At 43.8% G+C, this 15,695-nt stretch overlaps 1 protein-coding gene across 1 annotated transcript in view; it reads right to left on the reverse strand.

The window, feature by feature from the left end:
• EGFR (epidermal growth factor receptor) overlaps positions 1-15,695 on the reverse strand; it is a gene marked incomplete at its 5' end in the record, with an annotated part of 76,623 nt that overhangs the window by 29,350 nt on the left and 31,578 nt on the right. The window contains 3 exons of the mRNA XM_015421691.1: positions 408-443; positions 10,327-10,484; positions 11,695-11,788. Coding sequence (XP_015277177.1) covers positions 408-443; positions 10,327-10,484; positions 11,695-11,788 — 288 coding nt within the window. The remainder of the gene's footprint in view (positions 1-407; positions 444-10,326; positions 10,485-11,694; positions 11,789-15,695) is intronic.

Genomic DNA, 15,695 nt, shown 5'->3' on the forward strand with positions numbered 1-15,695 from the left:
AGGTGTGGGTGAGCGATTTGGCTGCTGCATAAATGAGTTTGCTCTGGAGCCATCCTTCCTGAGCGAAGGCAAAAAAGTGTGAGCCGGAGGCTAAAAACCTGCTAGCTAGCTCACACTAACTCAGCTTAGAGGGAACACTACTCATATGTATAAAGGTAAAGATTTCCCTTGCTCGAAAGCCAGTCGAATCCGACTCTAGGGTTGCGGTGCTCATCTCCGTTTCCAAGCCGAAGAGCCAGCACTGTCCAAAGACATTTCCGTGGTCATGTGGCCAGCATGACTAAATACCAAGGCGCACGGAACGCTGTTACCTTCCCACCAAAGCGGTACCTATTTATCTACTTGCAATTTCTTGCTTTCGAACTGCTAGGTTCATTATGAACACAGAATTAATTTACAATCCTTACCCGTTGGGACAGCCTTCAAGCCCTGGTCCTTTGCATCTGAAAAAGAAAAGGGGGGGGGAGAGCAGCAAAATTAATAAGTACAGAAACAGCCCCCCCTCAATGGACATTTTAAATGTTGTCTCAGAACACCAAGTTATTTGTTTTCTGAGAGATTGTGCTTGCTAAGGAAACAAAATGTTTGGGAAAATAACAGGAGCCTTGAACCAGATGCCTTCGTGAAGAGGTCAGGGTACACTGTACTGAAGGAACAGCTTCAGACTCCAGCATCTCTAAGCGTACGGAGAAGGAGAACAGCCGGAACATTATTCAGGCCCACATTATTCCGGTACGGTCAAGGACACTCTATTCCCCCTTCTCCCCTAGTACAAACGCTGTCTCTTAAAAAGTGATGCCTTGTTCGCCGACTTCAAAAAGGTTGTTCATCCTGATCCGACAAAGAGACCCATCACAAAGAGACAACTGTTTGCGAGTCTACATGAAAGGGACCAGCAAGCTTGCCGTCGAGTGGACAAAACGTTCACTTTCAGCACTCCTGGGAACAGGAAAGCAAGGGGTCGAAAGCGTCCAGGGACAGAAATAATAGCCAGGGTGCGGCCTTTCAATTCCATACCCTGGCCTATTCGGTGCAGCTGTCTGCCGGACACAAGAGAATACTATTGTGCTTAAGGGAAAGCCATTAACCTACATAACTTGACTTATGACTTAGGGTGAGGATCCAGCAACAAAGACTTCACAGACCAACTAGATTTGGTGGGAATATTCTATACCTCTTTTCACTGCCCTTAATAAATCTCTGCATATCTCTTGAGATTATACATTAAGCAGCCTTCGACCCAAAGGGCTGCTTTTCCGCTTGCGAGCACCTTTAATAAGAGGAAGCATTTAAACACGATGTTCTTCCACCTGAAATGGTACAGTTTGGTCATCCACAGAGTTATGGGCATGCACCTGTGCTTCTTCTCTGCCTGGAAGAGCAGAAACAGGGTCTAGAAGAGAGGACTGCATGTTGAAAGAGTTTGCTAGGAAGCTGAAGTCCAAGATTCACCGCTCAGATATTTATAGTGAGGGGAGGGGGTTTTTTTTGCTGGGACAACCCTCTAAGGCAGGGATGTCGAACTCATTTGCTATGAGGGCCGGATTGGACATAAATGAGACCTTGTTGGGCCGGGCCATGTGTGTCATAAAATGTAATGCCAGGTAGCGGAGATATAAACTTTATAAAGGACACAAACACAAAGGGTTTTTTTTTACTTAAAATAAAAACATGCTTAAAACATTAGCTCTGTAAGCTGCAAACCTACTTTTGATTTATTGACGTTCACCACAGAAATCTCATGCTCAGAGTTCTGAGTCTAGGACCTAGGTTAAAACATGAAATGGCTGAGTGATTAAGAGAGTCTGGTGAATCAAGCTATGATGCAGCATCAGCAGCAGGACTGGAAGCCAGTTCCTCTGCGAACCTGATGGGAGCCCTCCGGGGGCCTGATCTGGCCCCCGGGCCGCATGTTTGACAGCCCTGCTCTAAGGCTGTCAACATTTGTTCTGGCATGGTGTCTGCACCCTGAAACAGCTGCAGAGAAGGTGGCGTTCAAGAAATACAAACCACGACTGCTGTGTGACAAGGTGGAGGGGATGGACATCCAACCTCAGATTGCTAAACGGTGGTTTAGGAGCACGCCCAGGAGGCATCCCAGAAAAAGACGGCACAACTACAACCACCGGACCATTCAGGGCACCCTGACCATCCAGGCCAGCAGCAGCCTGAAAACGTGTATGCTGTTTTGGTGTCACTGGATCTGGTCCTAATGAAAGGTAACACATGGTCTGAGGTTTGATTTTGGACTTCTGAACCAGCACCGCCGTAACCACCTTTTGACTCCTTGTCACAGCCTGGTGAAGGGAGAACTTAGGGGAGGGCTGTGGCTCAGTGGAAGAGCACCTGCTTAGCATGCCGATGGTCCCAGGTTCAATCGCAACATCTTCAGTTAAAAGGACCAGGCAGTAGGTGCAGTGAAAGACTCAGCCTGGAGATCCACTGCCAAGCTGAGTAGACCAGGGGTGTCAAACATGCGGCCCAGGGGTCCGGATCAGGCCCCCAGAGGGCTTCTGTCAGGCCCACAGTGGAACTGGCTGTCTTCTGCTTCTTCCTCCATTTCTGCTGCTGCTGCATCATCGTAGGTTTGCCGCTTACAGATACACACCTGAACAGCATACCCAAGATTGCAATAGCACAGGCATTTTGACGCAATAATTCAGAGCAAGAGGTGTCCGTTATCAGACACTGTTAAATAAGCAAAATATTGCAAGAGCGGTAATGTTTTAAGCATGTTTTTATTTTAAGTTAAAAAAAACCCTTTGTGTTTGTGTCCTTTATAAAGTTTATATCTCTGCTACCTGGCATTACATAACATTTATTTATTTATTTATTTATTTATTTACTTATTTTGTATCCCGCCCTCCCCGTCGAGGTAGGCTCAGGGCAGCTCGCAGAAAGTATATATATATATAGATACATATGTAAAACAGCAAAATCGTTAAAACACAATATTTCAGTAATTTCAGTATTTCACATGGCCCAGCCCAACAAGGTCTCATTTATGTCAAATCCGGCCCTCATAAAAAATGAGTTCGACACCCCAGGAGGAGACAATACTGACCTCGGTAGACCAAGGGTCTGATTCAGTATAAGGCAGCTTCATGCATTCAACTCCCCTCCCGCAAGAGGTACTGTAAGGCCTCCTCTTTCCAGCTGGTACTGCCTTAATTGCCTTCAGAAGACGTTCTTCCATGAATGGGACAGCCGTCCTGCACCCACCCCCCAACTCAGTCAAGCTGGCTGCTGGAAGACCTGCGGTCTCCGTCGCCGGCACCACAAGGCTCTAACCAGCTGTGTCTGTACTAAATGAATTAATATCAAAAATGCCCACTCTGAGACTTCGAGTGAAGGTGGGGTTAAAGGCAGAGTAGGGCACAACCGTGAGTGGCTTTTTTTCATTGAGAAAACAACAGGGAAGGAAAAAGTTAAAGTCTCCCTTCTCTTCCCACCCTGTTAACCTCCTTCAAAAAGCAATCCTGGAGGTGCATTTACAAAAGCAAATAAGTCACTGAAAATAAGGAAGAAACGGTAACGTACAATTGAACCCTCAGCACAGAATTTTATGAGAAAGCACAGCAGAAGTACCTCATATTTTCTAGAAGTAAAAATATAACCTGCGGCATTTTTGAACTATATTCCAGCTCTCCTTCAGAAACTAAAAGAAGGAATGCAGGCATGTTACGGTGACTTTAGTTACTGCCAGAGACTTTGAAATGCAGCTCTTTGTTTTCTGCAAAAAATGAAGGCTTAACATGGTCCCCAAAACTATCCAGTTTCATATGTTGCCATCAATGCAGTTTTTCATCTGCATGTACATAAATATTAATTCATTTAGTACAGACACAGCTGGTTAGGGCCAATTTTCCATCACAATTTTAATAAGATTTTTCCTCAGCCCACTGTTTCCAATCTAAGTTTCCTACCGCTAGGTTGTGTAGATTTATGGCTTCTCACAGAACGCTCAGAGCAGGTTCCTTCACAATCAGAAATGAAACAGGAGGCCAAGGGAAGGGCGGGGTTGGGGGGGGGGAATCTAGCTGGATCTTCTCTCTTAACTGGGGCATTGGGGGTGGGGTTAAAAAGTCTAAGTGCCAAAAGCATTTCTGTCTCCCAGGATGCAAGCTTCTTTCCAGAGATATTATCGATAAAAGATCTCAGAATGCAGAAAACAACTAAATGGACTTGTCAGTCAGAAACTGCCCATGATAAAGCCATAAATTATTAGAGGTTGTCACTATTGCCATTGCTATCCAAGCAGATCTACAGTAAAGGACTTCCATAATTGTCTTGACTGATTGATTATTACGGTCAACGACCAGCAGAAATAAACACGATAAACATTAAGATAAAAAATGCAAGACTGCAAATCTATATAGCGTTCTCGATACGGTGTTGACATTTTAAAAGTGCAATGTCCATTCTGTTTCTCCAATGAGGCTCAGAAAGACCTTGCTTTAGTATGGTATTCTGCAACTTTCACCATAGTCTGATGTGATTTATCTATAAGGAGAACAGTAATATAAAGTTTTTCATCTCTTCCGAGGAATTTTCATAATAACAGAGATAAAAGATCATCACACACCTTTGTAAAATGGACAGTATAAAAGGACATGCCCTATTGATTCAACTTCTTGGTAACCACAAGGACAAATTCATTCAGGATATGAGATTTTTTGGTATCTTCCTTTTAAAAGTGCTTAGGGGAGAACATTAAAATGCACCTAGGAAAAAGCTGATCTTCGTTTTGTTATTGTGAGATTTCCTAGATAATTTGCTAATTTGAATTGACTATTCTATATAGTAACGTTTCCTAGCAGAATAGATATGTTGTTGTAGCTCGATATCTTTAGTACTTTGGTTTATTTCATATATCCCAGTTGTATATTCCACATTAAGCAGGTTGTGATCGCAGAAAGCCAGACCCAAGCATCAATGGAAACCAGGCCTGTTTCTAGGCGTAATATTGAATTTGGTATACAGGATGGTAAGGTCAAATTGGATCTTAGAAATTTGGTTTGTATAAATTCCAGGGGTTTAGAGTTTTGATAAAAACACATTTGTGATCCAAACAGCATTTGGTTCACAACCTTTGGGTCAAAAACTTTAATGGTGAATGGTATACATTGTCCCCCCTTCGTGTAAAAAAATCTCGACAGTGCTGTTAGACTTCTTTGAGCATTTGCTTTGATGTATTTTAACGGAGAAACCAAAAGCAAGAAGAATGAAAGACCACCCCAAATATTCGTAGGATTTGATGTGTTCTGTGCTATTGCCTTTAATCATCCATCTGTGCTTGGTTTTTAGTCTAGAAAATGTAAGCACTTTAGACTTACTAAAGTTGAATGTTTGTTCTTCTTTGTCACAGAACTCAGCAAGCGCTCTCAATAATCACTTTAAACCTAGTGAAGTTAAGGATAATAATACTACATCATCTTCATATAGAAGACTTGTGAGTGGATGTAATGCCAATTTGGGAGGGTGCAGATATCGCCTTCAAGAGACCTTACTATCGAGTTAATATAAAAATTAAACCAAGTGGAAGCAAGAATACATCCTTGTTTGGCACGCCTATGATATTGGTCCTATAACCACCTCTGTTACAAACAACCTTCAGCCTAGTGTCTATGTAAAGTCGTTGAATCAACAGTGGTAGCCTTTTGTCAATGGATGTATTTTTAAATTTTGCCTACAATCGATCTCTCAATATAGTCAAAACCTGACTTAAAATAGATAAAGGCTGTATATAAAGCACCATTTTTTGAAAGGCCGTATTTATCCACATACATTATCTTAGTAATCAGTATAAGAATTGTTTAATCAATATTATTACCTCAGTATCACACACTGGGGTGGAGGCTTAGAAATAGGAACTGGTCTAATAAGAAAATAGCTTTCACTCAGGAATTTCCTCATTCATGGCTCAATCATTCAACCACTATGAAGCCAATGTAGCCCTTTTGTATGAGTTGAAGGCACCTGTTCATATAACGGAGGGGGGAAATACAATTTCTGTGGATTTCCCCACCAAGCTGCAACCTCCACCTTTCTCTGCTGGATCCTATAACGTGCCTGAGGGTCTCTCAAACCTCAGGAGCAGTTTTTCAGGTAGTGTAGGAGCTTGCAGAATATGGGGGGATCCCACATTCTTGTGGAATTCTTTGGATCCACTGGTCCGGAGTCTTAGGAGAATTTAAACCAGGCACCCTCATCTTTTTGAGTCTGTGGCACCTTTAGACACAGGGTGGAAGGCACAACTACAACTCTTGTGGGAGCCAACCACGAAATCTTGGGGAAGGACGTCATGCATAACTCTAGCAGTAACTCCTCAACATCTCAGGCAGATTTAATACATCTGAAGAGGGGAAGATAATTTAGCCCAAAGGGTCCCTGGGCTGGTAGATTCTTCGGGTTCCTCAAAAAACACGAAAGTGATGATGGTACTGGGACCTAATCAGCACACAGCAGTACAATTCTGAATTCAAAGAAAAATGATTTTTCTGTTGTTATATATATGGAATTTTAATTTAAGAGTAGCTTAGATTAACCCTATCCCAACAACCCTGGGAGCCTTGACCTTGACCAGAATGATGTGTGATTTTGCAATGTTATCACTCTGGTTGGGCACTATTACATGCCGGTAATGTATTATGGAAGTATCTTCTGCACCGTCACTTTTAGCACTCGCTTGTCCCTATTGCTTCAGGGTTTCCCCCCCCCCCCCCCACGTTTTCTGGGGAAAAGGGGGGGGGGCAAAGCAATAGGGGAAAACAAGTGACAAAAGTGACAGTGCGGAAGTGGCCCCAGTTGAAGTAAATTTAGGTGTAAATCCCTACCAGGAAATTAATTACTTCTATATTTTGGATTGTAGCATTAAATATCAAGAGATTTCAATGTGTTGATACAACTGGTCTCCAATTAGATGATAGTTTATTCTTTTCTGTCTTTGCAGGATTAATCTGTGGCAATTATAGTATAACTGTAAAGGTGATTTTTGCCCTGATCGCTTCTTAATGTAATCATTTTGTAGTAATGAGTTAAGTGATTTTTGTAATAAACCTTTAATTAAAAAAAACATTTCAGGCAGGAGCTCTGTTTAAACAGAATGCCTTTTGAAATGAACATATTGTTTTAGAATATTTTCTTGCCTCCACACTGCTGCCCTTCAGACACGCACTGAAGGTCTTTGTGGTGTGGTGGCAGCTGCTGACAAAGCAGCATTATAAGTACCTGCACAGCCGATCCGCTCCTCGGTGGCCAATCAGAAGTCCTGCTGCGCAAAAGCCTCACCTGGCCCCACCCACTTTCTCAAAACACTTGGTAGATACCAGGAGAGGTATCGATGGGCCCTGTGGAGCCCATGGGGCACCAAGTCGGGGGACCCCTGATTTGAGCATACATAAAACTGCACCATGCAATTTCCGTTCATGCTGGAAGTATAAGTGATGCAAGTTCCAGGGGTCTGGGAGAACGACTGTTAAAATGCAACATTTTCTAAGGTCAAGATTCTCCAACTGCATTATCGTGGTAAATACGTTTTTTGTTTTGTTTTGAAAGCAATATGTTGTGACCCCATCAGACCTCTATGCTCCTGAAATGTTGCAGTTCACAGTCTCGGTGACTGGGGTGGGGAGCAGGGGATGTTACCGTAGGACTTATTCAGACATTTCCACGTATCTGCAGGCAGAGGAGGAGTGACTCACTGGGACATTCCACATCTGGAAGATGTGAATGTGAAGCGTAAACTGTACTTAGATGATAAAAGAGAATAGCTGGGGGAGAAGATAATGACTAGAACGCATCTCCTTTTTTTGTACTCATTCATACGAACAAGATGCTGTTGGAAGGCTCTGCATGGTATGGCGAGTTTGTTAAAATCCGAGCAGCACACAATGGGAGAACCGAACAGTTACACCGAGGACTAGAAGTGCTCTTCTTGTTATGGTCACTTTGAAGTAAGGAGGGCTAAAGGCTCAACTGGGCCCTTAATTTGAGTGGAAAAGAAGAATTTTTTTTAATTAAAGGAAACCTCAAAGCTTTCCTCTTGGAAATTAGTTCTCCATTCTCTATTTACTGCTACAGACTTTGAAATAGACACATTTGCCTGGGCTAGGCTCATGAACCGATGTGAAATAACAGCTGTGGGAAGAAGAGATGGGAGTGGGGGGGCATTTGGGGGGGGCTGGTATTGCTCTCTGTTCCTCATTTACCGTGAAAAGGAGAGTCTGAACGCAGTTTCTGATGCTACTGAGTTACCACCACCACCCCCGCATCAGCACCACTTCTCCAACCGGATTTCTCCTCCCCACCGCTGCTTGGAAACACACCCCACTCTCCAAACCTACAGAGGACACTGATCATAGATCTCCCCCCAGTCACAGTCAGTTTGACCTTAACAGACTACAGATGTGGAACACACATCCACCCTCAAGGTATACAGTAGGGATGTGGGCCCACATCATTATCTCCACTAAAACAGCTGTAAGGGGAAAAAATGGTAAAAATATCATAATAACTTCACAACACACGATCCATCTGTGATTGCTGCTAGAGAGCCCATATGTTACAGAACTGTCTTGAGGACATATTTACACCGGACCTCCTAAAATGAATTCTGCAAACTGTCCTGTGAGCAGGGATTAGGGATTGCTAGCGTGCCATTTGCAGCACGCTCACCACAGCCCAATTACCCGGATTATTTAGAGGAAGTCACGAGAGATAAAATGTTATGAAACCAACAAATTTTGGTGTGGATGTGCTCTCTAACATAACACATAGCCCTTGAATCAGATTAGGAAATCCCCAAACCTCCCTATTTGAAGCTTTGATTTAACAGCCCTGTGATACTACAAGGCAGGCAATCCTTAAATATATTATCTAAATTGTCCACTGGATGTCACTAGAATTCTACCTTAGGTGGTTCTCAAATTTGGGCCGCTGCTTTGGACCTTCTTGTGGGTAACGGAGAGCCATTTCTGGGCTTCATATTCCACCTGCAGTGACTTTCTTTTGACAACCAGTACTGGATGGTGGAAATGGCAGAGCAGCTGTGATTTCCATTGCGTCACTGTGACAAAATGACTGCTACACACTTTGATGTGTGTTAAAGTTTTTTAAACAAATATATTAAGGTTGAAGACTAAGTTCTAGTAGCTGGGATTTTAATCTGATGTTTTATTGGTTGAAAAAGAACTCATCCATGACTGGTGAAAACTGTAGCTCCCCCTCTTCTGTTGGAGGAAGGCACCACATGATCCTAAGCAGAGTTATGCAGTTCTAAACCCAATGACATCAACAAATTTAGAAGGGTCTCTGCAGAGGATTGCACTGCAGAGGGTTATTCCTTTGAGGACAAACAAGGGATGGATATCTCCTTCATTCCAGGAAGCTCCCAGAGGCATCTGTATGGCCACTGTTGGAAAAAGATGGATTCCTGCTCTGATGTTGCTCTTAGCATTCAGAAGAATCCTGGCTCTAACCAAATGCAGAATACTGGATGCAAATTAGAACAACCCAACCAAAACAACAACTCTCATCTACCAGTTTCCAAGTATGTTTGTGGGTGTCTCTGATGAAGGGCGCAAGAGATCACTCAACACGACGTCTTAACCCTCTAGGTATCGCGCACAATGAATTCAAAGTTCCAACCTTGACTATTCTCTTTTAAATCCCGTTCCACCAAGGGACACTGTAGTGTAGGTGTGTATTATAGGGAGAGGGGTATATAAGTCAGATGTAGGAAGTGAGAGCGAATGCGGCGGTAGGCATGAGTTTCAACTGCTATTTGGCTGAGACCTTAATAAACAGATTTTGGAATTTGACCTGGAGGCATTCTTGAACAGACATAACAGACATTACAATGCTTTTAATGTTGCAGCTCTTTGTAATAGGTTGGGTTGTACCTGTGTTTATTATTTATTTATTCAGGATATTTCTGATTGCTGCTCAAGGCGGCTTACGATGGAAATGCCGTCTCTAGTCACTGCCCACCCCTGAAGGCAGGAGACACAGAGAGCTGGACTTGAGAAGCAGATCTTAACTGGCAGGACACAGTATGGGAGATGATGTTCCTTCAGATATCATGGCCCCCAGTTGATTAGGGCCTTAAAGGTAACCACCAGCTCTTTGAATTGTGCCCAGGAGCAGATGGGTAATCAGTGCAGGTCTTTCTGTTTTGACAGTACTTTGTTTTGAGTTCACGAGCTAGTTATATTTTGCTATTTTTGTGAAATCCACAAATTGAAGCCATTATCTCGATCGGTTTTAAAATCCCACAGATTAAATCCATCATCTCACTCCGTTTTAAAATAAAGTGCTTCTACTCACCCACGGGTACAGTTTTGATGACACAGCTGGCACACTGAATTCTTATCGGCATATTTCCAGATTAAGACATCATTTTCACCCAAAATACCATTAGGGCAAGTTCTAACGCAATTAGGTCCATCCATAAAGTGAGCACACTTTGTGCAGTTGTTGGGACCCTGTATAAGAAGCAAGGCATTAATCTACATCAGTGACAAAACCAATCGAAGAGGTCTTTTGTAAATGTAAGCTAAAAGCATAGAGAAAGTATGCAAATATTTATCTAGTTACATTTTTAAAAGTTATGTTTGATTTACAAAAGTACAAAATCAAATACGTAATTCATTCTTCTTAAGAGTCTCATACACAGACTTGTCAGCTGATAATCCCTCGACGAGAGAGGCTGCAGCCCAGTGACAGAGCATCTGCTTGCCAAGCAGAAGGTCTCAGGTTCAACCCCCGGCACTTCAGTTAAAGGAACTGATAGTAGGTGATTCGAAAGACCTCTGCTTGTCACCCTGGAAAGCTACTACCAGTCTGAAGTCAATTGAACTGCACAGTTGGATACATGCCAGTTTTTTCCACAGGCAACACAATTGCTGTGTGTGTTCTTTTCTTTGTGTGTTTTTGTTTCCCTTGAAAGTGCATTTGACCATTTCATACATTTTTGCACTATTTTCATATGGATTATTACACTATTATCCTGTTAATTTCAGACATACGTGCAGCAGGTATTCCCAGAGTTCACATTATTTATTTATTTTCCTATATTCTGCTTTAAAGACTTAAAAAGCAAACAAGTTCCTTGCGTTGCTGAATTGGGAGAGAGTGGTCAGGTTACTGCTGCTAACTATAACTGCATCAGAGTCTGGACCACCATAGTCCACCACTGGTCCAGTTCCCCCCAGGAACACAATCCTGTGCAGCTTAGAAGTCCACTTGAACTGAATCATCCAGACTCAACCATCAAGCTAGCATCAGGGTTAGATTCACTGGAGAGTTCCGTGGACAGAAGGGATTCCCATCCACACAGTCCTGGTCTCCCCCTTTTCCTGCTGCAACTTCCCAAATCCCCCTAAATGCTGCTACTGGTCCCTGTGAGGTAAGTTTGGTCAAGATATTCACAGGCCCCAGGTCACCCAGGGATTTTGATGGTCAAGTGAATATTTGGTCACTCCAAATGATTTAATTTGAGGAAATTAAAGGCTACTATGGCTTGTGACCCCTGCTCACACGGCAACCCCTTTTAGTTTTAGAACTCTGCAGTAGATTCACCTGTAACCAACCCCCCTCCTTCCCCATTTGTTATCTTGTACACACATGAATAAATATGGATGCCCGGTTGGACACAATTCTTTATTTTAACACACGGTTGTATGTAAGACTTACTGGTCCTGTGCAAGTTGGCTCAGTTGAATTTTCCACTAGGCATTCCGGATGGCACAGAACACACTCCGAATGGTTCCTGAACTCCCGCGGCTCCCTGAAATGGGAAGGAAAGTGAAATCTTACACGACAACTGACTAATGCATCATGTTACCCGATCATAACATATTGCGCAACAAAAAAGGGCATAGCAGAGCTATACTGTAGTGCTAAAAAAAGAACAAAGTTTGGGTCCAGGGGCACCTTTAAGACCAACAGAGTTTAATTCTGGGTATAAACTTTCGTGTGCATGCACGCATGCAGCACACGAAAGCTTATACCCAGAATGAAACTCTGTTGGTCTTAAAGGTGCCCCTGAACTCAAACTTTGTTCTGTTCTTCACACCAACATGGCTACCCACCTGACACGACAAAAAGAGTCACTGGAAACTGAAACTACAAAAAGAGTCACTGGAAGAGGATAGTGGGATGTTTTTTTATCTCTAAAAACATATAGGACATTCCATTACCCCAACAATGCTCTTGTCACACTGACGTATGAAAGAGTCACGTGACACCTGAAAGACTAACACTGCAGCATAAACCTTCATGATCCAGAGCCCAGTGGGAAATGTGGACCGCAAATGAAGTGAATAAATTCATCAGATGCACCAGACGCCTCAAGGAGCCATGAGTCTCTTTGATATTTTGGCTGTGGCAGATTTACAGGGCCACAATAAGACCACGGACTCCAAAAGAAGGATGTAATTCTGCTTCGGACCTCACTGTTTGGTGTAGCCAGTTTGGTGTAGTGGTTAAGTGTGCGGACTCTAATCTGGGAGAACCGGGTTTGAGTCCCCACTCCTCCACTTGCACCTGCTGATGTGACCTTGGGTCTGTCGCAAGCTCTGGCACAGCTGTCCTTGAAAAAGAGCAGTTTGTGCCAGAGCTCTCTCAGCCCCACCCACCTCACAGGGTGTCTGTTGTGGGGAGGGGAAGGGAAAGGAGTTTGTAAGCCGCTCTGAGACTCCAAGTGAAGGGCGGGGTATGAATCCAATCTCCTCCTCCTCCTCCTCCTCCTCCTCCTCCTCCTCCTCCTTCTTCTTCTACTGTAACTCAGCCTCCCCTGTGGAACTTGTCATATCGACAATCCCAGGACACCAGAGAGAGAAACTCCATCACCTTTAGAGAGCCGGGAAAGTGCAAATGCCAAAGTAGTATATTATTGTCAAATTTAGGATCCGGCAGGAAGCCCAAACCATGCTGAAGTATGCCATGAGATCCTCGAGGCCAAAAGACTGTGGGGTGGAGACTGAGGAGCATTCCTACATTCTACCCATATATACAATCCCAGCTTGCGCACCAGGGCCACATGTGAACTTGCACTGGGGTATAAGTGCTTGAACCAACAACCACGTCAATCTTTTTATCTCCTCTGAATGGTCCCAATTCTATAAGTGGATTTAACAAGGTTTTTTCCCCCCTATTGAACCGAAGGCTCATGAATACATATCTTCTGTACACAAATATGGTAACATTATCCTTAATTCCTGATTATTTTATTTTATATATATTAGATACCGGACAACAACAAGTTTTGAGGTTTGTTACAATGTAAGTTGTCCAAAGCTCTAAAAAGAAGCAGTTCTGAACATAATTACTTGAAAATATGCAAAATTTACATATGTTGTGTGTATTTAAGCATAATTTTACACTGTTCTCGATTTTACTGTTAAACTTTTGTCTAAAAACAATAAAAATCTTTTTAAAAAATCTTTTTTTTTTTAAGACTACATTATATAAGTTAAATCGGCCCCACGAGAGCTTGCACCAGAGTGTGAGGAGAAACTGGTGTGCGACTGCCCTGAGAGGGGGATGAGAAGCGCCCAGCCACAAGAAAAAGCACAAGGGAGCTTATGGCTGGGGCTGGGGTTGGGGCACTGAAGAAGAAGAGATTGGATTTATCCCCCGCCCTTCACTACCCAAAGGAGTCTCAGAGCGGCTTACAAACTCCTTTCCCTTCCCCTCCCCACAACAAACACCCTGTGAGGTAGGTGGGGCCGAGAGAGCTCTTGACAGAAACTGCTCTTTTCCAAGAACAGCTGTGCCAGAGCTTGTGACTGACCCCAGGTCACATCAGCAGGTGCAAGTGGAGGAGTGGGGAATCAAACCCAGTCCTCCCAGATCAGAGTCTGCGCACTGAACCACTACACCAAACTGGTGAAACAAAAAGGGGGGCAGCGGCATAGTAAGTGGAAAAGAAGGGGGACAGACAGGGGAAGGGGAAAGACAGATTGGGCAGGCTCCCCTGGAACGAGCTAAAAACACTTTAGCCCTCAGTGATTCCTCCCCCCACCATACTTATTCCTCCACACAGGCCTTGCTCTGCTACTCCGGGTCATCCCGTTTCCCTCCCTGATGGTCAAAAGAGAGGGTGGGGTGGGGTGGATGCCAGCCTTTATATAGCCTCCCCCCCCCACATGCCGTATGCAAAGAAGGCAGCGTCAAGCTAGCTGGCTTTCCCTTCCTTCACCTGCAACAAACCCCATCCCCCTTTCCCCTCACATCTCTGAGGGAGGGGCTGTGGAACAGCCTCTTTTTCAAAAAACAAATTACTGCATCATAGAAGTTAAACAGAAATGACCTGATAACTAGGTTCAGGCCTTCTCTAAAGCTGTGAATCATGGAAGCGGGAAAACCGAAAACAGATGGCTTAGCTGCTACATGTCAGGAAATTGTACCACTAATTAAACTTTACATGCTCACAATATAATGTGAGAGGACACCCAATATGCCATGTAGGTCAAAGCGTCACCAGGAGGAAGTTTACTTTTTTTTTAAAAAGACAACATCTGCAGACAGGCAAGGTGCAGAAGGGAAAGTAAAGGAAAACACAGTTTGTTGGTCATGAAGGTGCCCCTGGACTCAGACATTTGTCCTGTTGCTTCAGAGTGACCAACATGGCTACCCACCTGAATCTAAGAAAAGCACATGCAGAAAGTCAACCACATACAAGAGACTTCAGAGGTGGTTTGCCATTGCCTGCCTCTGCGTAGCAACCCGGCACTTGTCCCTGATGCCGCCCCCCCCCATCCCCATACTCACTAGGGCTGCTTAGCTTCCAAGAACTGACGAGATCGGGCTAGCTGGGTGCAGTGTTCCCTCTAAGCTGAGTCAGTGTGAGCTAGCTCACAGTTTTTTTAGCCTCCGGCTCACACGTTTTTGTCTTAGCTCGGGAAGGGTGGCTCCAGAGCAAACTAATTGATGCAGTAGCCAAATCGCTCGCTCACAACTTTAATGCCAGTAGCTCACAAGGTAGAATTTTTGCTCACAAGACTCCACCGCTTAGAGGGAACATTGGCTGGGTCTATCCAGGTTAAGGCCTTATTGAGACCGATTCTTTTTATCTCAGGGTTATGATGATTGCTTTGGATGGATCCCAAAGATCCACACATATGTATTCCCACACATGGGGGGGGGGGGCTTTGTGTCTCCATTTCTCAAATAACATACAGCATTACAGACATATTTTGAAGATGGTTTTCAAAAGAAGTTTGATATTTGAAAAGTCCTCAGACATCTCAAGTGATTCAGCTCATAAGGTTCATTAAGCAGGAACAAGACAACTTTAGCTGGCTTACAGGCTGGCTTATATTCCCAGTGAAACCACCACCCCAAACCCCCCCCCACACCGCAATAGGCTATTTACAGTGGCCGAGAGTTCCATAGGCTCTCGGCCGGGAACCTAGCCCTCGGATAGGTGCGGGCTAGGATCCACTTAGTCCATTGTTTCCTGGAGCGAAGCGCGAGGATTTCGCTTGACCGCGTGGAGCCCCAGTCTGCCACGTGGTCAGAACTGGATACATTACAATATTTTTTAAAAAATGTGAATGGGCATGCCTGAATTGTTAGGTGTACTTGAAATGGCTCTTTGGATTCCAACTATTTTAACATCTAGTGGGTTTTGTTTTTTAACACAGAAAGGCAATAATCAGCATGAAATCTTGATCTCAGTAACATCGTCA

Source organism: Gekko japonicus, unplaced genomic scaffold (genome assembly GCF_001447785.1).
Source record: "Gekko japonicus isolate JY-2015 unplaced genomic scaffold, Gekko_japonicus_V1.1 scaffold2801, whole genome shotgun sequence".
In the NCBI taxonomy this organism is placed as follows: domain Eukaryota; kingdom Metazoa; phylum Chordata; class Lepidosauria; order Squamata; family Gekkonidae; genus Gekko; species Gekko japonicus.